The sequence below is a fragment of the Ranitomeya variabilis genome, chromosome 2 (genome assembly GCF_051348905.1).
Source record: "Ranitomeya variabilis isolate aRanVar5 chromosome 2, aRanVar5.hap1, whole genome shotgun sequence".
NCBI classification, from domain to species: Eukaryota; Metazoa; Chordata; class Amphibia; order Anura; family Dendrobatidae; genus Ranitomeya; species Ranitomeya variabilis.
Window position 1 is genome coordinate 850,056,244 of NC_135233.1, and position 25,317 is coordinate 850,081,560.

The 25,317-nt window shown below is 43.1% G+C and overlaps 1 protein-coding gene and 1 long non-coding RNA gene across 2 annotated transcripts in view; both read left to right on the forward strand.

Moving 5' to 3' along the window:
* Positions 1–10,378, forward strand: part of LOC143803970 (uncharacterized) — a 55,459-nt gene extending 45,081 nt beyond the window's left edge. The window contains exons 6-7 of the mRNA XM_077281720.1: positions 9,358–9,468; positions 10,305–10,378. Of these exons, the coding sequence (XP_077137835.1) occupies positions 9,358–9,468; positions 10,305–10,378 (185 nt within the window). The remainder of the gene's footprint in view (positions 1–9,357; positions 9,469–10,304) is intronic.
* Positions 10,379–10,785: 407 nt separating this feature from the next.
* LOC143809973 (uncharacterized) overlaps positions 10,786–25,317 on the forward strand; it is a 57,876-nt gene continuing 43,344 nt past the window's right edge. The window contains exons 1-2 of the long non-coding RNA XR_013222566.1: positions 10,786–10,981; positions 16,498–16,545. This is a non-coding gene — a long non-coding RNA (uncharacterized LOC143809973). The remainder of the gene's footprint in view (positions 10,982–16,497; positions 16,546–25,317) is intronic.

A 25,317-nucleotide genomic window follows, 5' to 3' on the forward strand; every position in this document is an offset into this window, starting at 1 on the left:
TGCTATTGACTTGATTCCAGGCTGTAAGTTTCCTAAGGGCCGACTTTTCAACCTGTCTGTGCCTGAACATACCGCCATGCGGAGTTATGTTAAGGAGTCTTTGGAGAAAGGGCATATTCGGCCATCTTCTTCACCGTTGGGAGCGGGATTTTTTTTTTGTTGCTAAGAAGGATGGCTCCTTGAGACCCTGTATTGATTATCGCCTCTTGAATAAGATCACGGTCAAGTTTCAATACCCTTTGCCTTTGCTTTCCGATTTGTTTGCTAGGTTTAAGGGGGCTAGTTGGTTTACTAAGATTGACCTTCGGGGGGCATATAATCTTGTTCGTATTAAGCAGGGTGATGAATGGAAAACTGTGTTTAATACACCCGAAGGCCATTTTGAATATCTTGTGATGCCATTCTTGCTCTCTAATGCTCCATCTGTTTTTCAGTCCTTCATGCGTGATTTCTTCCGGAATTATCTTGATAAATTCATGATTGTATATTTGGATGACATTTTACTTTTTTCTGATGATTGGGAGTCTCATGTGAAACAGGTCAGGATGGTATTTCAGATCCTTCGTGATAATGCTTTGTTTGTGAAGGGGTCTAAGTGTCTCTTTGGAGTGCAGAAGGTTTCTTTTTGGGCTTCATTTTTTCTCCCTCATCTATAGAGATGGATCCGGTTAAGGTTCAGGCCATTCATGATTGGATTCAGCCCACATCCGTGAAGAGCCTTTAGAAATTTTTGGGCTTTGCTAATTTTTATCGCCGTTTCATTGCTAACTTCTCCAGTGTGGTTAAACCGCTGACCGATTTGACGAAGAAAGGCGCTGATGTGACGAATTGGTCCTCTGCGGCTGTCTCTGCCTTTCAGGAGCTTAAACGCCGATTTACTTCTGCCCCGGTGTTGCGTCAGCCGTATGTTTCTCTTCCGTTTCAGGTTGAGGTTGACGCTTCTGAGATTCGGGCAGGGGCCGTTTTGTCTCAGAGGAATTCTGATGGTTCCTTGATGAAACCATGTGCCTTCTTTTCCCGAAAGTTTTCGCCTGCTGAACGCAATTATGATGTCGGCAATCGGGAGTTGTTGGCTGTTTGTGGGCGTTTGAGGAATGGCGACATTGGCTTGAGGGAGCCAAGCACCGTATTGTAGTCTTGACCGATCATAAAAATCTGATTTACCTCGAGTCTGCCAAACGGCTGAATCCTAGACAGGCTCGATGGTCCCTGTTTTTCTCCTGTTTTGATTTTGTGGTCTCGTATCTTCCGGGTTCTAAGAATATTAAGGCTGATGCCCTCTCTAGGAGTTTTTTGCCTGATTCTCCTGAGGTCCTTGAACCGGTCGGCATTCTGAAGGAAGGGGTGTGTTGTGAATTCCGCTCTTGGGCTCCCTCCGGTGGTTGTAAGTAGCCCTTTTGTGAGTTCTGCTCTTGGGCTCCCTCCTGTGGTTTTGAGTAGTATGGCTGCTTCTTGGATTTAGCATCAGCAGCTGCTTCCACTGATCGTCTTTCTGGCTCGGCTATTTTAGTCTGGCCTTATCCCTCAATCAATGCCAGTTGTCAATTGTTCCTGCTTGGAAGTCTCGGCTCTTTTCGATTTCCCTGACACTCTGACCTGTTCAGCAAAGATAAGTCCTTGCTTGTCCTTTTGCAGTCCTCTTGTTGTGGACTTATTGTTCAGCACATTCTATGTTTTGCTCATTTGTCCAGCTTATCAGTATGGATCTATTCAGCTAAGCTGGAAGCTCTGGGCAGCAGATTTTGCCCTCCACACCATTAGTCAGGTGTGGAGATTTTTGCATTTCTCTGTGGTGGACTTTTTCTAGTTTTTATTACTGACCGCACAGTGTTCTGTCCTGTACTATCTATCTAGCTAGTAGTGGCCTCCTTTGCTGAATCTTGTTTCTTTCTATGTATGTCATTTCCTTCTCCTCTCACAGTCATTATTTGTGGGGGGCTATCTGTCCTTTGGGGATTTTCTCTGAGGCAAGATAGCTTTCCTGTTTCTACCTTTAGGGGTAGCTAGTTCTCCGGCTGTGACGAGGTGTCCAGGGAGTGACAGGAACATCCCACGGCTACTTCTAGTGTTGTGTTAAGATCAGGAACTGCGGTCAGTATAGTTACCACCTGCTCAGAGCTAGTCGCATGTCGCTCCTAAATCACCGGTCCATAACAGGGATGGTCCTTTCTGCCATTTCCCCTGATTTACGACGGGTTCTTCAGGAATTTCAGGCTGACAAATCTGACCGCTGTCCAGTGGGGAAACTGTTTGTTCCTGATAGATGGACTAGTAGAGTGATTTCTGAGGTTCATTGTTCTGTGTTGGCTGGCCATCCTGGTATTTTTGGTACCAGAGATTTGGTTGGTAGGTCCTTTTGGTGGCCTTCTTTGTCACGTGATGTTTGTTCTTTTGTGCAGTCCTGTGGGACTTGTGCGCGGGCCAAGCCTTGTTGTTCCCGTGCTAGTGGGTTGCTTTTGCCTTTGCCGGTCCCTGAGAGGCCCTGGACACATATTTCTATGGATTTTATTTCAGATCTTCCGGTTTCCCAGAGGATGTCGGTTATCTGGGTGGTTTGTGACCGGTTCTCTAAGATCCAGCAATGAAAAAGAAAAAATCTCCAGCATGGATCTTCTAAAAGTCAATATATTAGAAACACTTTAAAATGCAAACATTTTCTTAATAAGTACAGCACGTACAAACAGGAGATTCAATCTTTCATTGTAGACTCAGTTTCTTTTTTGTTGACCCATAATTATTTTTCATTTGACAGGTTGTTTTTTATCCAAAAAAAGGGCGTTAGTATGGGGGGGAAATGTTCCCCTTCATTAGCCAATATTACAGTAGCGGTTTGGGAAGAAAAATATATTTTCAATGAGAATAATCCTTTTTCTAACAACATTGTATTTTTTGGTCGCTATATCGATGATTTGATTATAATTTGGAAGGGGGATGATATGCTGATTACGGACTTCATAAAATACGTGAATAATAATGACTTTAATCTCTCCTTTACTTTTAATACCTCCAAGACTTCTATCAACTATTTGGATATTTCCTTATCAGTAAATGAAAATACTAACTTAGTTGCTGTTTCCCCTTATAGAAAATCTACTGACAGCAACTCCATTTTGGAGGCACACTCTTGTCACCCAAAACATGTCATTAAGAATATACCAGTGGGTGAATTGATCAGGCTCAAAAGAAATTGTAGTTCATCTGCACAATTCACACAGGAAACTGAGTCTGCAGTTTTCAGACTTAAAGATCGCGGTTATCCTAATTGGATGCTACACAGAGCAAAATCAGTGACAAAAGACATTGATAGGAAGTCTTTATTATGGAGTGATAATGAGGATCCAGGGTCTCTTTCTATGAACCCCAACGAGAATAATAATAAAATTAAAAAAATTAAAAGAAAAAGGTTTAATGAGACTAAACACACAGAGTCTGCCTCTCACTCTCTGAGTACGATAAATTTTTCCACAGTTTATAGTCCGCAGTATGCAGAAATAATTCAAATTGTGAAAAAGTATGTTCCTATTTTATACAATGATGTGAAGCTAGCACATATTTTAGATCGTACTCACATACGATATCTTGCCAAAAAAGCACCTTCCTTACGTGACATCCTATCTCCTAGTCTCTACCTCAATAGTAAATTGACTGCAGGAAATAGTGCCTGGTTAACATATAAGGGTTTTTTTAAATGTGGTCACCACCCGTGTAAAACGTGTAATTTCGTAAGAAAAACTACTAGTTTCACCTCTAGTGTGACAGGCATTACTTATCCAATTAGAACGCACATGAATTGCAACTCAGAAGGTGTCATTTATTTGATAGAATGCGATTTATGTAAACTGCAATATGTGGGCTGCACAGTGGGCCCTTTAAAAAGAAGGTTTTGTAAGCATATCTCAGAATCTGCACTTAATAATACATCACATAACATTTCTGCAGTCTCTCATCACTGCAAAACAATCCATGCAGGTAACACCAGCATGATTAAAGTGACTGCTATTGAAAAAGTGCATAAACCCCCTAGAGGTGGTGATCATAGACGTAAGATATTAAATCGTGAATCCTTTTGGATATTTTCTCTACAGTCAAGGGTGCCCTTAGGGCTGAACAAACGTCTTGACCTCATTTTGCAGTTAGATTAATGTAATAATCTCATGTCTTTAATATAAATATATAATTTTTTTTTTTTTTTTCCGTTTTTTTTTTTTTTTTATATAAGAAGGTGATATTTAATATTGTACACACTGTGAAATGATTCTATTATTCCAGCTAATGTAATTTTTTGATACACCGATGTGGTTCTTTTTTCATGGATATGTCTTTCTCTTTTGCGGTTCACAGGGGGTTAATATAATGAATGTTCTGATTGCCCACCTGAGTTTTAATCTAAGCACTTGCTGTTTTAGTGTTCTGTGTTGTATAAAATGTTAATATGTGGTTCCATTTTCATGCCATGACTAAGACCTGATGGTCGAAACGCGTCGGCGTTGACCACCTGGGACCCCCATCTCTCTTTTTTGCAAATGTTTGCATTTTAAAGTGTTTCTAATAAATTGACTTTTAGAAGATCCATGCTGGAGATTTTTTCTTTTTCATTGCTGGCTCTGGACTACGCCCTTGACCAAGGCGGCTCCGTGCGTGGACATCATTGCACTGTTGAGGGATTGGTGAGCTGACTTATTTTCTTCCCATTTTTTCCTTTTTCCCTATTTTTGCGGTTCTCTAAGATGGTTCATTTGGTGCCTTTGCCTAAATTGCCTTCCTCTTCTGATTTGGTTCCGTTGTTTTTTCAGCATGTGGTTCGTTTGCATGGTATTCCGGAGAATATTGTGTCCGACAGAGGTTCCCAGTTTGTTTCTAGGTTTTGGCGGGCCTTTTGTGCTAGGCTGGGCATTGATTTGTCTTTTTCGTCCGCATTTCATCCTCAGACAAATGGCCAGACCTCGCGAACTAATCAGACTTTGGAAACTTATTTGAGATGCTTTGTGTCTGCTGATCAGGATGATTGGGTGGCTTTCTTGCCATTGGCCGAGTTTGCCCTTAATAATCGGGCTAGTTCGGCTACCTTGGTTTCTCCCTTCTTTTGTAATTTTGGTTTTCATCCCCGTTTTTCTTCGGGGCACGTTGAGCCTTCTGATTGTCCTGGTGTGGATTCTGTGGTTGACAGGTTGCAGCAGATTTGGGCTCATGTGGTGGACAATTTGGTGTTGTCTCAGGAGGAGGCTCAGCGTTTTGCTAACCGTCATCGGCGTGTTGGTTCCCGGCTTCGGGTTGGGGATTTGGTCTGGTTGTCTTCCCGTCATGTTCCTATGAAGGTTTCTTCCCCTAAGTTTAAGCCTCGATTTATTGGTCCGTATAGGATTTCTGAGATTATCAATCCGGTGTCTTTTCGTTTGGCCCTTCCAGTCTCTTTTGCCATCCATAATGTTTTCCATAGATCTTTATTGCGGAAATATGTGGTGCCCGTTGTTCCCTCTGTTGATCCTCCTGCCCCTGTGTTGGTTGATGGGGAGTTGGAGTATGTGGTTGAGAAGATTTTGGATTCTCTTTTTTCAAGCTTCAGTACCTTGTCAAATGGAAGGGTTATGGCCAGGAGGATAATTCTTGGGTTTTTGCCTCTGATATCCATGCTGTTGATTTGGTCCGTGCCTTTCATCTGGCTCGTCCTGATCGGCCTGGGGGCTCTGGTAAGGGTTCGGTGACCTCTCTTCAAGGGGGGGTACTGTTGTGAATTCTGTTCTTGGGCTCCCTCCGGTGGTTGTTGGTGGTAGTGCAGTTGTCTCTGGGTTGTAATCCAGGGCAGGTGTTTCTGCTGATTACAGCTCTACTAGGTATTTAGGTGTGCAGGATCCATTAGTCCTTGCCAGTTGTCCATTGTTCTTGGAGGGATTGCATCTCTGTCTGGCTCCTCATGCCCTGCTGTCAATTCAGCTAAGATAAGTGTCTGTTTTTTTGTCTCTGCAGCACACATGCAGTGTGCTTTACAATTCAGTGCAATTCATTGTGTTTTTGTCCAGCTTAGACTTTGTTTGGATTTTTCAGTCATGCTGGATTCTCTGGAGATGCAGATATACATTCTATGTCTTTAGTTAGATGTAGAATATTTGTATTATCTGCTGTGGATATTTTTAGGGTTTTAATATTGACCGCTTAGAATTCTGTCCTATCCTTTTCTATTTAGCTAGAAGTGCCTCTTTTGCTAAATCCTGTTTTCTGCCTGCGTGTGTCTTTTCTCTTATACTCACAGTCAATATTTGTGGGGGCTGCCTATCCTTTGGGGTTCTGCTCTGAGGCAAGATAAAATTCCCATTTCCATCTATAGGGGTATTTAGTTCTCCGGCTGTGTCGAGGTGTCTAGGATGTGTTAGGTACACCCCACGGCTACTTCTAGTTGCGGTGTCAGTTTAGGGTTTGTGGTCAGTACAGGTACCACCTACTCCAGAGAACGTCTCATGCGGATCCAAGGTCACCGGATCATAACAGGTATCTCTCTGATTTCCTGGTTTGACCTCGGCTCGTTCACTACACTCCAGCCTTGCCGGTCTGCTCTTTCACCCGGCAGTAGTCTCCACCTTCGGCTACTTCCTCAGGAGTCACATGTTGCAGGTCCTGCGCTCGGCTCACCACAGCTTTCCTCGCTCCTTCTGAGAGTCAGGTGTCCTGTATTCGACCCTATGCTCAAGATCTACTGCAGGGGTCATGACATTACCGTTACAATTGCTGATCCCAACTCCACTATAACTTAAGAACTACTTGCTGCCACCATCAATTGTTTTTTACAGGCCGATCTGACGCCTGGTTTCTGGCAGCGCATATCTTTCAGGAGTGTGGTTTACAGAACAAAAGGAACAGAATGGTTACACTTTATATTTAATCCAGAACGATAGATAGTGTTTATAAAAAATATACAATAGATTTTACAAAGGGCACCAAACAATACAGCATATACAGTTACATAAAATAAAATGGATTAACATTGAAACTTATTACGCTGGTCACAGAGATGGCTCAGCTTAGTGGATGGAGGCAATCCAATTGAAAATTTCTGGTTAACGTGGATCAAGCCTTCACAGTGATGTATCTTCCTTAGCATGGAACAAATGGACAACATAGTGGTAACACAAGAAATATTATTACAACACTGTGTTTAGTCAAAATAGCACATGCTCCATCATGGCACAAAGTCCTCAGTTTGATTGTGCACCATGTTTTAAACAAATATACCAGCTTGAACAAGGTATTTCTTATGGCCAGAAGAGTATATGATCATTTCAACTGTTCTTAGATGGAGAAAACAGCCTCCAGGGCTTGCAGAGACAGAGTGGTGCGACAGAGCACAGCCTAATTTGCAATGTTGCAATGTGATGGAATTTAATGCTGCATATCTCGGAGCGTACATATAAGCATCATATGGTGGAGTGGTCATACAAGCATCATATGTTAGTGACTGATTATATCATGCAGCAGAGAAATTGGAACTGTGTTACCTTGAGATCTGCTTTAGGCAGGTGATTAGGGATGTGTGTTGCTTACTGAGACCCTTCCAAAGAGGCTACAACTTCTGTTAGTAGGGTCAACTGTTACATCAACAATAAAATTCCCCTCAAAATTATATTGAAAAAAACGTAAGATGGAAGAATAATAGCAACGTCTAAAACTTTCCCTGCCACCCTGATTAAGTTGGGGCCTCATGGTGATTCCTATTGCTTTTTCACAGGCTGTATTTTATGAGCCTACTCCTACTACTTTACATTGTTTTATAAGTATTTGTAGCATATTCTTGAGGCTTTCTTTAGGCCTTTAATATTTTTAGATACTTTATTACTGCCAAAAATTGTTTTTTTTTTCACAGCTTAAAAAATAAGCCCTTGCTTCCAATGTTACTTATTTCACATCTTTATTATTTTTTCAATAAATTAATCAAATAATAAATTAAGATTTTTTGGGGGTCATTCACTGGTGTGAATTTCCTCGTACAGGATTGAGTACAAAAGGCTAAAGTTAAATAATAAAAAATACATTCCTTTCATTATTAATATTTAATTTACTATCATCCCCATTTTCTGTGAAAATTAAGATTTGACTGGACTTACTATTTGAGCATTGACTTGATTAAATTCCCAGTTGAGCCCCTATTCAAAATTGGGCACAAGAGGCTAAAATAAAAAGCTAACAAACTTGGTTTCAATTATTAATATTTTGTTTACTAATTTTAACTTCCCCAACAGACCCCTGGACTATAGCATTTCATAGTTGAGGGACATCAAATGTTTAGAACAACCACAACAAGTCATAGTGCAACTGACACCTCCAAGTTTGGACAGATTTGGTTACAAAGCCATGCTGTGTACCTACATAGGAATGGGCCCCTATCCTGGGCTGGGAGCAAAAATGGTATTTTAGTGTAATTTTGTGTCACTGACTCAAAGAGTAAATTGAACTAGGAGTTAAACTGTGATTTTGGTCACCACGATTGCCATGAAAAGCAACATACAAAGTTAATAGGGCAGACTGTAACACCTAAATGCATACTCACCATCAAGGCTCCTACCTTGTGTTCTTTGTTTATAAAATCCATAGACCAACTAGGTTTTTCGAGGCAGGTGAATTTTGGTGGTAGGCTCCTGAGTAGGAAATTTCAGTCATTTTGTTAAACTTACAAGTAGCAACAGAATACTCTGCCTGATTAAAAAAGGATAACTTTTAGACAATTATATATATATATATATAGAGAGAGAGAGAGAGAGAGAGATATTTTTTCATTTTATAAAGCATAACAAGTCTGTCTGTGCAGTGTGGTATTAAACAATCTATTTGCTGCCATTGGTGACCTGGTTATCCATAGCCACATATGTTGAGAACACTTGAAAAGCTTTGGATACAGTCTGGGGAGACGGGTTAGTATTATGCTGATCTTTTTTAGGGCAATTGGAGGCCTTAGTGACTTTCTATTTGTGATTATTAATTTTGTCTCAAATTGAATTATCTGGAAAACTTGGTAAATTTAGAAAACTAAAATTAAAATATTTGCTCTTCTCTGATAGTTGTGCACTGGTTACAATCACCCACATTCGTACCATCATTTGCAACCATTTGTCAGCATAAGCCATGAACTATACATTAAATTTAACTGTACAATATAATGCTGAATAAACTGTCACAACTTTGCCATGCATCATTGATAGCTCTGTTAATATACATCTTCTAAAGGTAACATCTAGGAACTGTAATATATTTCAGGGAAAGTTATGTTCCAAGTACATCTTAATGTTAGCGTTATAATGAATTATGAATTAAAAAACATACAGCACTTTCCCACTATTAAGATTTACATAATACATATTTGTCATTCGATAGTATCTCAAAGCATGAACAACTCAAAAGGAACAGCTCCCTCATCTGTGGTGGATAGAACAGCTGGAAGTACCAACAGTTTACTCCAAAATTCTCTTTCAGCGGCAGGATCGGGTAATATATATATATATATATATATATTATGGTTGATATTTTATATTAAAACATATACATTTCATTCTTGGATATTTTATTTGCTTATGTGCATCCAGCTCCCAATAGCTGCCTTTGTGTTTGGTGTGAAATGACTTGGCCAGTAAGGAAAGCCAAATGCTATTAATGTTATTTTATTATAATAGCCATTTAGAACTAGTAATGGATTAATTACCTTAAAGGACAGCAAGCAAATTTTACCTGCATAAGGTAATTTTAAAAGAGTTGTTTTTTTCACTAAAACCTTAATATGGTATAAAATAAGCTAATAAACACCTCAACTTTCCCTCTCCACTAGTGATGATGAGCGAGTGTACTCGTTGCTCGGATTTTCCAGAGCACACTTGGGGGACCTCCGAGTATTTATGACTGCTCAGAGATTTAGTTTTCACCATGGCAGCTGAATGATTTACAGCTACTGCCCAGCTTGAGTACATGTGGGGGTTGCCTGGTTGCTAGGGAGTTCCCACATGTAATCAAGCTGGCTAGTAGCTGTAAATCATTCAGCTGCCGCGATGAGAACTAAATCTCCGAGCAATCATAAATACTCGGAGGTCACCTGAGCGTGCTCTGGAAAACCCGAGCAACAAGTACACTCACTCATCACTACTCTCCACTCCAGTGCTACCAGTTCCTGGATCTGCTTCTCTTATACCATCCTAGATCTTTGGTTAAAATTGTAATGACCTAAAACACTTTTTTAGACATTTGACTGATATTTCTATGGACTTTGATTATTTACATCAGTTAACTTTTAGGGGGCTACCTCCATGCTTTTTGTTTTGTGATTTACTTAGCATCAAGAGGAGCAACAAATGTAACAACAGATGGAATTTCCAAGACCCAAGCCATCAATGTGCAGGCAAACTAAGGGCCCCCCATACACATCAGACAAATGCCACCTGAGCCTGATGTCGACAGTTCTAGCTGACGGTCTAATGTGTATGGGGCACCGGCCAACTGATGGTCGAGAGACATGTCGATCACGCATGTCTTATTTCAGACTGCCAATCCCATTATTCTCCCTGAGATAAGCTCTCGGCTGATAAGTTAGTTGGCAGCTTTTTCATAAGGAACACAGGAGTGCTCGGCTGTGCAAGCTAAGTTGGCTGAAATGGCTGTTGGCTGTACGATCGGCTAAAGCAACGATCGTCCAACAGCCATTTCATGGTTATGTCCAGCCTTAATATGAGAGAGTGCCAATTACCTGTTATTATTGTGTTAAAGATTCTTTTGTCTAGAACAATTATTTAATCTGCAATATCTTGTGTAGTTTCATATACAATCAAGAATACAACAGCTTCAACCATCACAAAACGGCCTACAATCAGCCACACCACTAAAAAGAAGAGCCTAATTTCCATTCTGTGGTCACTAATATTCCCTGATCTAGCCCGTATAAGCAAATCTTATCAAGGGCTCTCAAAACTGGATAATGGACAATTGCTGATTTACAACCAAACTGGAATGATAGGTGAGCAAGAGAATGAACCATTTCCTACTCTTATATGTGAGATACATTGCTCCAAGATTGTTACATTTCTTGTAAAACTAGTCAGATTTGGATATTACACGTGATCACGATTATTGGAACAGTGCCTCGCATTTGCCAAGAAGATTTGCTTAGGTCTTACATTGCAGTGTTGAAGATAGCTGAAGTGATTTGAACCACATTTATTAACAAGTACACAAAAGTGTAAATTTGTGATAGAAATTTGCACCTTTTTCTCTAATTTCACTTTAATCTTTCTTCTTCAAAAACCAAATGTGTTACTTTTCAAATTTGAAGAGTGGCTAAAATAGTTGCATATTTTATTGAAAATTTGCCATCCACCCCTATGTGAAAAGTACAAAAACGGCTTTGCAAATGTGGGTGATTTTGTAGACATACACTGACTTGTGAAAGTAGTCACCCCTTTCTCATTTTTCGTGTTTTGCTACCTTACAACCTGGAATTTCACATTTTTTTTCAAGGGTTTGCATCAGTTCCTGTAAAGAACATGCCTACAACTGTGAACAACAAATAGAACAAAATAAGTGAAAACTTCAGTGTGCATATCTTCTCCCCTTCCCCCCAAAATCAGTACTTTGTAGAGCCTCCTTTTGTGGCAATTACAGCTGAAAGTCGCTTTGGATAAGTCTCTATGAGCTTTCCACATCTTGCCACTGGGATTTTTGCACATTCCTCAAAGCAAAACTGCTCCAGCTCCTTGAAGTTAGATGTATCCTCTGGGGAACAGCAATCTTCAAGTCTGACCATAGATTCTCAGTTGGATTAAAGTCTGAGCTTTGACTAGGCCACTACAAAACATTTACATATTTCCCCTTAAACCACTCAAGTGTTGCTTTGGCAGTATGCTTTCTGTGATTGTATTGTTGGAAGGTGAATCTACATCCCAGTCTCAAATCACTGACAGCCTGAAACAGGTTTTTATGTGGAATATCTCTGTATTTCGCACCATCCATCTTCCCCTCGACTCGGACCATTTTCCCTGTCTCTGCTGCCGTGTGTTGAGGTGTGTTGGTTTAGTGCCAGACATTTTATTTACCTTGGTTGCCAAAAGGTTCAATTTTGGTTTCATCTGACCACAGCACCTTCCTCCATACATTTAGGGAATCTCCCACATTTCTTTTGGCACACTCAAAACGGGCTGTACAATTTTTTTGTGTAAGTAAAGGCTTTTTTTCTGCCCACTCTTCCATAAAAGCCATCTCTATGCAGGGTATAGCCTATTGTAGTTGTATGGACAGATACTCCAGTCGGTGCTTGGGAACGCTCCTTTTTTTAATAACCCAAATCTTTCTTTGTCCCTGACTTGTTTGCAGATCTCTCTGGTCTTCATGGTGTTTGGTTAGTGGTGCCTCTTGCTTAATGGTGTTGCCGCCTCTGTGTCCTTTCTAAAAAGTATGTATATACTGAGAGACCATGTGACACTTAGGTTGCACGAAGTGACTTATGCACATGTGAATTATGAAGGGAATTGCTTGAACCAGAAATTGTTTGGTACTTCAACGTAAAAGGGGTGAACAGATATGTACATGTCAATTTTCGGTTATTTGAACCCACAAATTTAATTGATGCCTACATTTTTCTTGTTTCACTTCATCAACTTAGACTATTTAGTGCTGATGCACTACACAAAAACAAAAATCGGATTGTAAACATATTTAAACACAAGTTGTAATGTAACAAAATAGATAAAAAGACAAGGGGGTGAATACTTCCACAAGTCACTGTACTTGCATTGTTGTATTACCGGATTTTGTAAAAAAAAACAAAAAAAACCTAATTTTAATAACGCAAACCAACAATGAACAGATATTTGGATTTGTATTGGATAAAGATTTTGTGATTCGGAAAATAATTTCAATTAAAATGGGAATTTTAATGTAAAAATAACCCCTCATGAAGCTCCAGTAATAGAAAATAATAGAAAATTACATTTTTGGGGACTGTGGCACAAAGTAGAGAAACAAAATAAGTGCAGATCTAGTAATCTTTATCTTTACATACGGTAGGAATATATTAACCCCTTCACAACCTTGCGATTTTCCATTTTTTTAAATTTCTCCTCCCCTTCTTCTAAGAGCCATAACCTTTACACTCCATTTTTTTATTTTTCCGTACACATAGACCATATGAGGGCTTGGCTTCTGTGGGATGAGTTGTACTTTTGATTGACAACATTCTTATGATGCACTGGAAAGCAGGAAAAAAAGTACATTGAAACTGCAAAAAAAGTGCAACTCCGCTATTGTCTTTTTTGAGTTTTTATTTACCATGTTCACTGTATGGTAAAACTGACCTGGAAACATGCTTCCCCAGGTCAGTATGAGTACGCAGATACTAAACATGTATATATATATTTTTTTTATTATAGTGATGAAAAAAAATTGGAAATTTGTAAGAAAAGATATTTTTCTTGTGCCGCTATTTTCCAAGACCCGTAACATTTTCATTCAGGATATGGGGCTGGTTGATGGCTCATTTTTTGTGCCTTGAGCTGACGTTTTTACTAATACAATTTTTGGGTAGAAACGATACTTTGAACAACTGTTATTGCATTTTATTGGAATGTGGCGGAGGCCAAAAAAAACAATTTTTTTTTTTACCAAATATGTCTATTTTTTAATTGTTTTATTTTTAATGGGGCAAAAGGAGGGTAAATTGAACTTTTATGTTTTTTATTTTTTTCATATTTTTAAACTTTTTTTCTCATTTTTTACTGTATTTACCCTTTGTGCATCATCACTACCATGTATAGCTAAAATCACAATGTTCTATGATCGCCAGCTTTTACAGGAGAATCATAATGACAAGCATGGGGGTCATCAGCAGACCCCCGGCCATCATGATAACCCATTGTCACCCTGCGATCATGTCACTGCTGCGCCACTGGGAGCATAGAATGACGCGCACCCCTGTCGGTGGGTGTAAAATGCAGCTATCAGAGATTGAGTCGGAATTAAAGGGGTATTCCCATATCCAAGATCCTATCCCAATATGTAGTAAGTGTAATAATAACAATATTCACAAATACCTCCAATCAGAAATGTAGTATAGATTTTCTGATTTGCTATGTCTCCTTCCTGATGTGCAGGCATGAAGGACCTTAGATATCCATGTTATGACCATTGATATAGTGAGTTAGTGGGCTGGTTGCTAGTGGTCATGACCATGGATACCTAAGGTCCTGCAATGCCTGCACATGAGGAAGGAGACATAGCAAATCAGAAAAACTATACTACATTTCTAATTCGAGGTATTTGCTCATATTACTATTACACCTACTACATATTGGAATAGGCTCTTGGAGATGGGAATACCCCTCTAACAGTTTAACAGCTGTCAGAGGCACATGATGGCTGCTTAAATAAGCCATCATGTGTGGAGAATGATGCGGGCTCAGCATGCGAGTCTGCATCAAAGGCAGGAACATGACTTTTGACATACTGATAAGTCAAAGGTTGTGAAGGGATTAAATGGAGTCCATCACACCCAAAATGCATTTTTAAATGGGCTATACTTTGTTATATGGGACTTAGCCCAAATAATAACCATACCAGCATTGTCACTGCTACTGGTACAATGCCTGTGAAAATACATTTTAATTTATATACAAATTAGGAGGCTTTGATATACCCTTGGCGTACCCAAGAGTTTGGTGCACAGTTACGCCTCAATATTTGCAATTTGGGGGCCTTCCCCCACTTCTGATTGACAGTGCTCGGAGAGCCAACAGTGGTCATGCACATTCTCCTCCCTATCTCTTTACTTTTGACTTCTCTCGCTATACTAATATAGCTAGAAGTGCAGTAAGCAATGTCAGAAGAAAAGAGATAGGGAGGAGAATGTATGCATGCAGCTACAATAACAGAGTAATAAGTTATGTCATTTGAACTGTGAGATTGGAGCGCCCCCGTGGGCTATGGGTTACTTGGTACCGGGCCCTTCGGTTCTCGATGGGGATGTCATGGTGGCTGACCCGGTTCGTGGCCCTCGGGACGTCCGTTGTAAAATGGGAAAGGTCTTTAAAGGGGAAATGTTCGTGACGCCACCTGTGGTATTCGGTCAGGGTGACCGACGCTGCTAGGGGTCCGCTGGGGTGATGTTATGGCAGCTAGATGGTATACCTTCCCACAGGTGAAGTAGGTCCCCAGGGCTCCCGGAGTGTAGATGGTAGATGGTGGATGGTGTGAGGCGCAGTGAAGAACGAGGACACAAGGTTGCAGTCTCTTTACCTTTACTGAAGGCTTCAGCGTCCACAGTCCAGAGCACCAGATCACAGGGCAGGCAGAGTCCGGCCAGTTTGAAGGCAAATCCAGAGTCCCCTTATCCAGGTGGAAATCAGTAGCCTTTCTCTAGCGCCTGGATGTTGTAGTACCTTACTGCTGAGCCTCTCATAAGGTCCTCATAACTGTTGTAGATGTTCTAGATGTTATGTCTTTCTCTCTGTCCCCCAGATGGATAGGATAGGACAAACCCATATGACTGATGGCCTGAGGCTTTTTACAGGGACTCTAGCACGCCCCAGCCCCCACATGTTGCCATCGTGCCGACTGGGTGTAGGTTGGGCAGGTAACGTGGAATTATCTGTCCTGCCAGTCTCTGAAGTAAAGCATAGAGATCCTTACATCCTCGGTATTCTGGCTACCGGATTCATGCGCCTCAGAAGGAAGCAGCTTGCTCCTGGATGATCTCCCTCTGATATTCCTCTCCTGTGCTCTGCTTTCCTGCACACTCTCTGCAATATGTTCGCTTTTAGTGTCTTCTTCCAGGAGCTGCAGCACTTTAGGCACCAGGACTCTTTCCTCTCCCTCTGTCTTCCTGACAGGAACTGAACTCTGAACCCCTTTTCCCTCCAGATCAGGATGTTTTATAGGGGAGTTCACCTAAAACAGGCTTAGAGCTCCCCCTTCTGGTCTGGAGTGTGAACATGTTGCATGCATCGTGTTTACCTGGTAAAGAGATCTCCTTTATTGCCTTCAGACATAACCTCACACCCTGGTGGAAGAATGACATTACTGCAACGATCAGAACCCTGGGGTGCTGCAAGGTCATTAATCCTGAAGTCCAAAATTGGTCTCATCGTTAAAGCATTATACTGTAAATTTCTTTCAAAACTCCCATACAAATGGATGGAGAGTTGTGCATGTGCAGCCACCACTACACTAAGAACAAAACAACCAGGCCATATTGTTAAGATAGATGTGTGTCCTGGTGGTGGGATCCACATATATAGACATTTATGGCAATTCCTATGGCTATGCTGTAAGTGCCTGAGTTGGAACGGCCCATTTAATGTGTTTAATAATCTACTAATCAATACCTTAGTTGCTTCTAAATGTGACCCTAGTATGTTTCTATGAAAGAAAACATTAAAATGAGCCAATATGAGCTGTGTTGGTACTGCATAAAAACAGTGTAATAATTATAATTATTACTATTATTATTATTCTGACAATAATACTCATTTATTGTATTTTTAGACATTAATCCAGATGGTATTAATTCAAGCACAAACCTTTCGAAGCAAGGTAAAGTATGAGCAGTATCATACATTGTAAAATCGCTTAGTGTAGCAGTCATTTAAAATTTGATTCTATAAATCTATAGAACACATGAAAATAAGAAACTTTGGGTCAAGGATAACGGCCTGCAGTTATCTTCCTATAACTGGTTCCAGATAGTCATGAACCAGCAATCCGCCAGAAAAATTACACAATTCACTGGCAATTAATGGACGAGACCATGGCTGCTTTAGCTACTAGGCTGGTTATTGGGGAACGCACAGTACAACAATGTACAGTATATACATGTAAGAGGGTGGTGCTGTTATGGACAGTAAGGAACACGCTGTCACTTTAAGAGGCTGCACCCCCTTGTCGGGCGTGATGGAATGTTCTGCTTCTCCCCTGCAATAGTCGGTGTGATGAACTAGTCTGGCAGAGGGCAGGTGTGGAGCTGGAGCAGCGTGTGTGAACTGAGGCTGCTGCAAAGAGGACTTTTTGTGCTGATAGCTGAAAGAGAGAAGAACTGTGTCCTGACCTAGCTGCAAGAGAGCCACGAAGATACAGAGAAAGAGATTTACAGTTACCAGGAGCATCCCTAGGATCCAAGAAGCAAGGAGAAGACCACACTTCACAGAGCTGACAGAAAACCGTGCGCACCACCATATTAGACTGCTGGGGGCCCCCCTGGGACTGGAGCTGATCCTCCAACATCACCGTGAGTTTGTTCCTGTTTGGTGCACCTGTTAGGGCCTAGTGTAGGCTTCAATAGTCAGTACACGGGAGCCGTGTGGCCTGCTTAGTAAAGGCCAGGGAGGTTATATGTAGAGTAGCATCATCACTTGTTTATTGTTTACATTTGCTGGTTAGACATATTTTGAGTCTGTAATAGTTGGAGCACCGTGCTATTTTACGGGAAATATAACGTTTATAACTCTTGTAAATTGTCTTTTACCATTGTATACCCCTGTTTGCATCTTCCTCATTCACTTCGTTCCTTGCCTTCCACTAAATCTACCCTTTGTTGTTTGCACCTCATCTTGTGTACAGTAGTCTTCCTGCACCGTGGTAGTCCCCCGGCCATCGCTTCAAGTGGTGCTGCGAGCAGGGTACTGTCACCAAGATGGAGGCAGCAGACAGCAATGGCGGGAATGTGTTATGACCCCAATGGCGAGGGTCTCAGAGGAACGTGGAAGTCTGCAGAATACAAAAATCCAGCTCATAGGGCAGTGGTAACTGGGTTGACCATATATCTACTCCTAACGCCAACACTAGAAGTAGCCGGGGATCATTCCTACGTTGATTCTAGATGACACGCGCCAGCCGGAGAATCTAGCTACCCCTAGTAGAGGAAAACAAAGACCTTTCTTGCCTCCAGAGAAGGGGACCCCAAAGCTGGATAGAAGCCCCCCACAAATAATGACGGTGAGGTAAGAGGAAATGACAAACACAGAAATGAACCAGGTTTAGCACAGAGAGGCCCGCTTACTGATAGCAGAATAAAGAAAGGTAACTTATATGGTCAACAAAAACCCTATCAAAATCCACACTGGAAATTCAAGAACCCCCGAACCGTCTAACGGTCCGGGGGGAGAACACCAGCCCCCTAGAGCTTCCAGCAAAGGTCAGGATATAGATTTGGAACAAGCTGGACAAAAATACAAAACCAAAACAAATAGCAAAAAGCAAAAGGCAGACTTAGCTGATATAACTGGAACCAGGATCAGTAGACAAGAGCACAGCAGACTAGCTCTGATAACTACGTTGCCAGGCATTGAACTGAAGGTCCAGGGAGCTTATATAGCAACACCCCTAACTAACGACCCAGGTGCGGATAAAAGGAATGACAGAAAAACCAGAGTCAAAAAACTAGTAACCACTAGAGGGAGCAAAAAGCAAATTCACAACAGTACCCCCCCCTTAGTGAGGGGTCACCGAACCCTCACCACGACCACCAGGGCGATCAGGATGAGCGGCATGAAAGGCACGAACTAAATCGGCCGCATGAACATCAGAGGCGACCACCCAGGAATTATCCTCCTGACCATAGCCCTTCCACTTGACCAGGTACTGAAGCCTCCGCCTGGAGAGGCGAGAATCCAAGATCTTCTCCACCACGTACTCCAACTCGCCCTCAACCAACACAGGAGCAGGAGGCTCAGCAGAAGGAACTACAGGCACAATGTACCGCCGCAACAAGGACCTATGAAATACATTGTGAATAGCAAACGACACAGGAAGATCCAGACGAAAAGATACAGGATTAAGGATTTCCAATATCTTGTAAGGCCCAATAAAACGAGGTTTAAATTTGGGAGAGGAGACCTTCATAGGAACAAAGCGGGAAGAAAGCCATACCAAATCCCCAACGCGTAGTCGGGGACCCACACCGCGGCGGCGGTTGGCAAAGCGCTGAGCCTTCTCCTGTGACAACTTCAAGTTGTCCACCACATGATTCCAGATCTGCTGCAACCTATCCACCACAGAATCCACCCCAGGACAGTCAGAAGGCTCCACATGACCCGAAGAAAAGCGAGGATGGAAACCAGAGTTGCAGAAAAAAGGCGAAACCAAGGTGGCGGAACTAGCCCGATTATTAAGGGCAAACTCAGCCAACGGCAAGAATGTCACCCAATCGTCCTGATCAGCAGAGACAAAACACCTCAAATAAGCCTCCAAAGTCTGATTGGTTCGCTCCGTCTGTCCATTAGTCTGAGGATGGAAAGCAGACGAAAACGACAAATCAATGCCCATCCTACTAGAAAAGGATCGCCAGAACCTGGAAACGAACTGGGATCCTCTGTCTGACACAATATTCTCAGGGATGCCGTGCAAACGAACCACGTTCTGGAAAAACACAGGAACCAGATCGGAAGAGGAAGGCAGCTTAGGCAAAGGAACCAAATGGACCATCTTGGAGAAGCGATCACATATCACCCAGATAACGGACATGCCCTGAGATAGCGGAAGATCAGAAATGAAATCCATGGAGATATGTGTCCAAGGTCTCTTCGGGACAGGCAAGGGCAAGAGCAAACCGCTGGCACGAGAACAGCAAGGCTTAGCTCGAGCACAAGTCCCACAGGACTGCACAAATGACCGCACATCCCTTGACAAGGAAGGCCACCAAAAGGACCTGGCCACCAGATCTCTGGTGCCAAAAATTCCCGGGTGACCTGCCAACACCGAGGAATGAACCTCGGAAATGACTCTGCTGGTCCACTTATCCGGGACAAACAGTCTGTCAGGTGGACAAGACTCAGGCCTATCAGCCTGAAATCTCTGCAACACACGTCGCAGATCCGGAGAAATAGCTGACAAGATAACTCCATCTTTAAGAATACCAACAGGATCAGCGACTCCAGGAGCATCAGGCACAAAGCTTCTAGAAAGAGCATCGGCCTTCACATTCTTTGAACCTGGTAAATACGAGACAACAAAATCAAAGCGGGAGAAAAACAATGACCAGCGGGCCTGTCTCGGATTAAGGCGTTTAGCAGACTCGAGATACATCAGATTTTTGTGATCAGTCAAGACCACCACACGATGCTTAGCACCCTCGAGCCAATGACGCCACTCCTCAAATGCCCATTTCATGGCCAACAACTCCCGATTGCCCACATCATAATTTCGCTCGGCAGGCGAAAACTTCCTGGAGAAAAAGGCACAAGGTTTCATAACAGAGCAACCAGGGCCTCTCTGCGACAAAACGGCCCCTGCCCCAATCTCCGAAGCATCCACCTCAACCTGAAAGGGAAGTGAGACGTCAGGCTGGCACAAAACAGGCGCCGAAGTAAACCGGCGTTTCAACTCCTGGAAAGCCTCCACGGCAGCAGGAGCCCAGTTAGCTACATCGGAGCCCTTCTTGGTCATATCCGTCAAAGGTTTCACAATGCTAGAAAAATTAGCGATAAAACGACGGTAGAAGTTAGCGAAGCCCAAGAACTTCTGAAGACTCTTAACTGACGAGGGCTGAGTCCAATCAAGAATAGCTCGGACCTTGACTGGGTCCATCTCCACAGCAGAAGGGGAAAAAATGAACCCCAAAAAGGGAACCTTCTGTACACCAAAGAGACACTTTGAGCCCTTGACAAACAAAGAATTTTCACGCAAAATTTTAAAGACCAACCTGACCTGCTCCACATGCGAATCCCAATTATCAGAAAAAACCAAAATATCATCCAGATAAACAATCAAAAATTTATCCAGATACTTCCGGAAAATGTCATGCATAAAGGACTGAAAAACTGAAGGCGCATTGGAGAGCCCAAAAGGCATCACCAAGTACTCAAAATGACCTTCGGGCGTATTGAATGCGGTTTTCCATTCATCACCTTGCTTAATGCGCACAAGGTTGTACGCACCACGAAGGTCTATCTTGGTGAACCACTTGGCACCCTTAATCCGGGCAAACAAGTCAGACAACAGCGGTAAAGGATACTGAAATTTGACAGTGATCTTATTTAAAAGCCGATAATCAATACAAGGTCTCAAAGATCCGTCCTTTTTTGCCACAAAAAAGAATCCCGCACCAAGAGGGGAAGAAGACGGACGAATATGTCCTTTCTCCAGAGACTCCTTGATATATGAACGCATAGCGGTATGTTCAGGTACCGACAGATTAAACAGTCTTCCCTTAGGAAATTTACTGCCTGGGATCAAATCTATAGCACAGTCACAGTCCCTATGAGGAGGCAGTGCACTGGACTCAGACTCACTGAAGACATCCTGATAATCAGACAAATACTCCGGAACTTCCGAAGGCGTAGAAGAAGCAATAGACACAGGCAGGGAATCCCCATGAATACCACGACAGCCCCAACTTGAGACTGACATAGCCTTCCAGTCCAGGACTGGATTATGGGTCTGTAACCATGGCAGCCCTAAAACAACCAAATCATGCATTTTATGTAAAACCAGGAAACGTATCACCTCGCGGTGTTCAGGAGTCATGCACATGGTAACCTGTGTCCAATACTGCGGTTTATTTGCTGCCAATGGTGTAGCATCAATACCCCTAAGAGGAATAGGATTTTCTAATGGTTCAAGAGTAAAACCACAGCGCTTAGCAAATGAGAGATCCATGAGACTCAGGGCAGCACCTGAATCTACAAACGCCATGACAGGATAAGATGACAGTGAGCAAATCAAAGTTACAGACAGAATAAATTTAGGTTGCAAATTACCAACGGTGACAGGACTAACAACCTTAGCTATACGTTTAGAGCATGCTGAGATAACATGTGTAGAATCACCACAGTAGTAGCACAAGCCATTCCGGCGTCTATGAATTTTCCGCTCATTTCTAGTCAGGATTCTATCACATTGCATTAAATCAGGTGTCTGTTCAGACAACACCATGAGGGAATTTGCGGTTTTTCTATCACATTGCACCGAATTAGGTGTCTGTTCAGACAACACCATGAGGGAATTTGCGGTTTTGCGCTCCCGCAACCGCCGGTCAATTTGAATAGCCAGTGCCATAGTGTCATTCAGACCTGTGGGAATGGGAAAACCCACCATAACATTCTTAATGGCTTCAGAAAGGCCATTTCTAAAATTAGCTGCCAGTGCACACTCGTTCCAATGTGTCAGCACGGACCATTTCCGAAATTTTTGGCAATACACTTCAGCCTCGTCCTGCCCCTGAGACATAGCCAGCAAGGCCTTTTCTGCCTGAATCTCAAGATTGGGTTCCTCATAAAGTAAACCGAGCGCCAGAAAAAACGCATCAAGATCAGCCAATGCCGGATCTCCTGGCGCCAGCGAAAAAGCCCAATCCTGAGGGTCGCCCCGTAAGAACGAAATCACAATTTTTACTTGCTGAGCAGAATCTCCAGATGAACAGGGTCTCAGGGACAAAAACAATTTACAATTATTCACGAAATTCCTAAACTTAAACCTGTCTCCGGAAAACAGTTCAGGAATCGGTATTTTAGGTTCTGACCTAGGATTTCTGATAACATGGTCTTGTATGCCCTGCACACGAGTAGCCAGCTGGTCCACACTTGTAATCAAGGTCTGGACATTCATGTCTGCAGCAAGCATAGCCACTCTGAGGTAAAGGGGAAGAAGAAAAAAAAAAAAAAAAAACTCAGAATCTTCTTTCTTATAATCCCTCTTCTGCAATGCATTAAACATTTAATACTGGCCTGGCAAACTGTTATGACCCCAATGGCGAGGGTCTCAGAGGAACGTGGAAGTCTGCAGAATACAAAAATCCAGCTCATAGGGCAGTGGTAACTGGGTTGACCATATATCTACTCCTAACGCCAACACTAGAAGTAGCCGGGGATCATTCCTACGTTGATTCTAGATGACACGCGCCAGCCGGAGAATCTAGCTACCCCTAGTAGAGGAAAACAAAGACCTTTCTTGCCTCCAGAGAAGGGGACCCCAAAGCTGGATAGAAGCCCCCCACAAATAATGACGGTGAGGTAAGAGGAAATGACAAACACAGAAATGAACCAGGTTTAGCACAGAGAGGCCCGCTTACTGATAGCAGAATAAAGAAAGGTAACTTATATGGTCAACAAAAACCCTATCAAAATCCACACTGGAAATTCAAGAACCCCCGAACCGTCTAACGGTCCGGGGGGAGAACACCAGCCCCCTAGAGCTTCCAGCAAAGGTCAGGATATAGATTTGGAACAAGCTGGACAAAAATACAAAACCAAAACAAATAGCAAAAAGCAAAAGGCAGACTTAGCTGATATAACTGGAACCAGGATCAGTAGACAAGAGCACAGCAGACTAGCTCTGATAACTACGTTGCCAGGCATTGAACTGAAGGTCCAGGGAGCTTATATAGCAACACCCCTAACTAACGACCCAGGTGCGGATAAAAGGAATGACAGAAAAACCAGAGTCAAAAAACTAGTAACCACTAGAGGGAGCAAAAAGCAAATTCACAACAGGAATGCTAATGTTAATGGAGATGCCGTGGGCATTGGTGGAAGCCCTGCAAGGACACTCCCTATGGGCTCCATATTTAGTGTGCTACCAAAGTTTGACGGCAAGAATATGCCACTGTCCGACTGGGTGTCCCGGCTGCAAAGCACCCTGAAGATTTATAACATCAGTCCAGACCTCGAAGTGGACATTGCGTTAACTGCCCTAGAGGGAGAAGCCCGTAGAAACGTCTGCCTACAACCAGAACTCACCCGCAGTACCCTGAAGGAGCTAGTGAAGTTCCTGGAAGAGATCTACGGCGAGACTGCTAGCGTCGGACACCTTCGCCAAATTTTTCTCTAGGCTGCAGCGGGAAGAAGAAGGAATTTCTCAGTATGCAACAGCACTGTAAGAAGTGTTAGCAGAGGTGCAGAGAAAGGAGACGGATGGATTTGGCGGCATGGGCTCTAAAGACCGGATACTCCGGGAGCAATTCATTCTGGGACTGCACAGCACAACCTTGAGGCGAGCACTGTCAGAACGGGTCCGGGCAGATCCGGCTCTTACGTTTCATCACATCCTGGCGGAAACAGTGGTCCGAAGTAAAGAAGAGAGCTTTGCGTCTGGGGTGATGCGTGTCCAGGGCGCCAATACCAGAGGGGACCCAAACCATCAGGAGGTGCTGGTCCAGGTGGTGCAGGACTTGCAGCGGTCCCTTGTCAACGTGCAAGAGAAACTGACCCAGATGGAGCAAAGAGTGGGGGAACTACTACAGTCTGACCCACCGTACTCATGCAACCATTCTTCAGCCCGACCGATAAGGGATCACTGGGAGCAAGCCCCCTCCCATCAGGCATCGGAGGCATGAGGACAGGCTCGAGGTACCCCCCGATGAGGAGGAGGCATCCAATGCTGGGAATGTGGAGGACGGGGACACCTTGACAGAGACTGTCGGAACTATACTCAAGGTCAGCGGAAGCTGCCGTTAAACTACCAACCCCCCCAGTAGTGCGGCACTCTGCAGGGGAGGCGAGAAGAGAGGCTGCTCCATATCATAACGAACACTTGATTGCTGGGAGCCCCATCCTACGTGCTGAATTCGAAGGAGTTCTAGTGGATTGCCTGATAGATACCGGGTCACAAGTGACAACGATGCCGGAAGCGTATTTCAAGCAGCATTTCCAGGACCTGGCCAAGCCAGAAAAAGAGACATTGATCCGGTTGTTTGCTGCCAACCAACAACCGATCCCGGTCACAGGGGTCATGTGGATGAATATTCGAATCTGTGGGCAAGAAGTTGGGAGAAAAGGGATCCTGCTAGTCCCTGAGCCTATCAAGGAAGATGTGCCTGCAGTACTGGGAATGAATATCCTACGTGAACTCGATCAGATTATGTTTACCAAACGGGGACCTGGATCTTGGAAGAAGGCTACTACACATAAGCCCACTCAAGAAGCCCTTCAACGACTGATCCGCGTCTGTGGGATGCAGAAGAGTGTGCCATCTTATCAGACGGTAGGGGTCATCAGGGCCCCTGGCAAAGAACCTGTAATCCTACCTCCCGAGCGAGAAACTATAGTATACCTTCCAGTGGGGACTCACCACAACCTTCACAGGTTGAAAGTGGTTGTTCAGCCTGTGGTAGGCGGAGGGGTGGACCAAGAAGTCATGATAGCTCGTACGATAGCTGTGGTCCAGCGAGGACATGTCCCCATAAGAGCTTTGAATGTGGGCCCCGGGGAGGTCGCCTTGCCACGAGGGACAGATCTGGCCCTGGTGTTGTCATGTCGGATGCTGTTCAGACCTGGTCGTCCGACAGACAGCGGTAATTCCGCTTTTGACCACTATTTGCTCATTGGCGTCTGCTAGATTTCTAGCTGTTCCGGGGTTAATTTACCTAATCCTCGG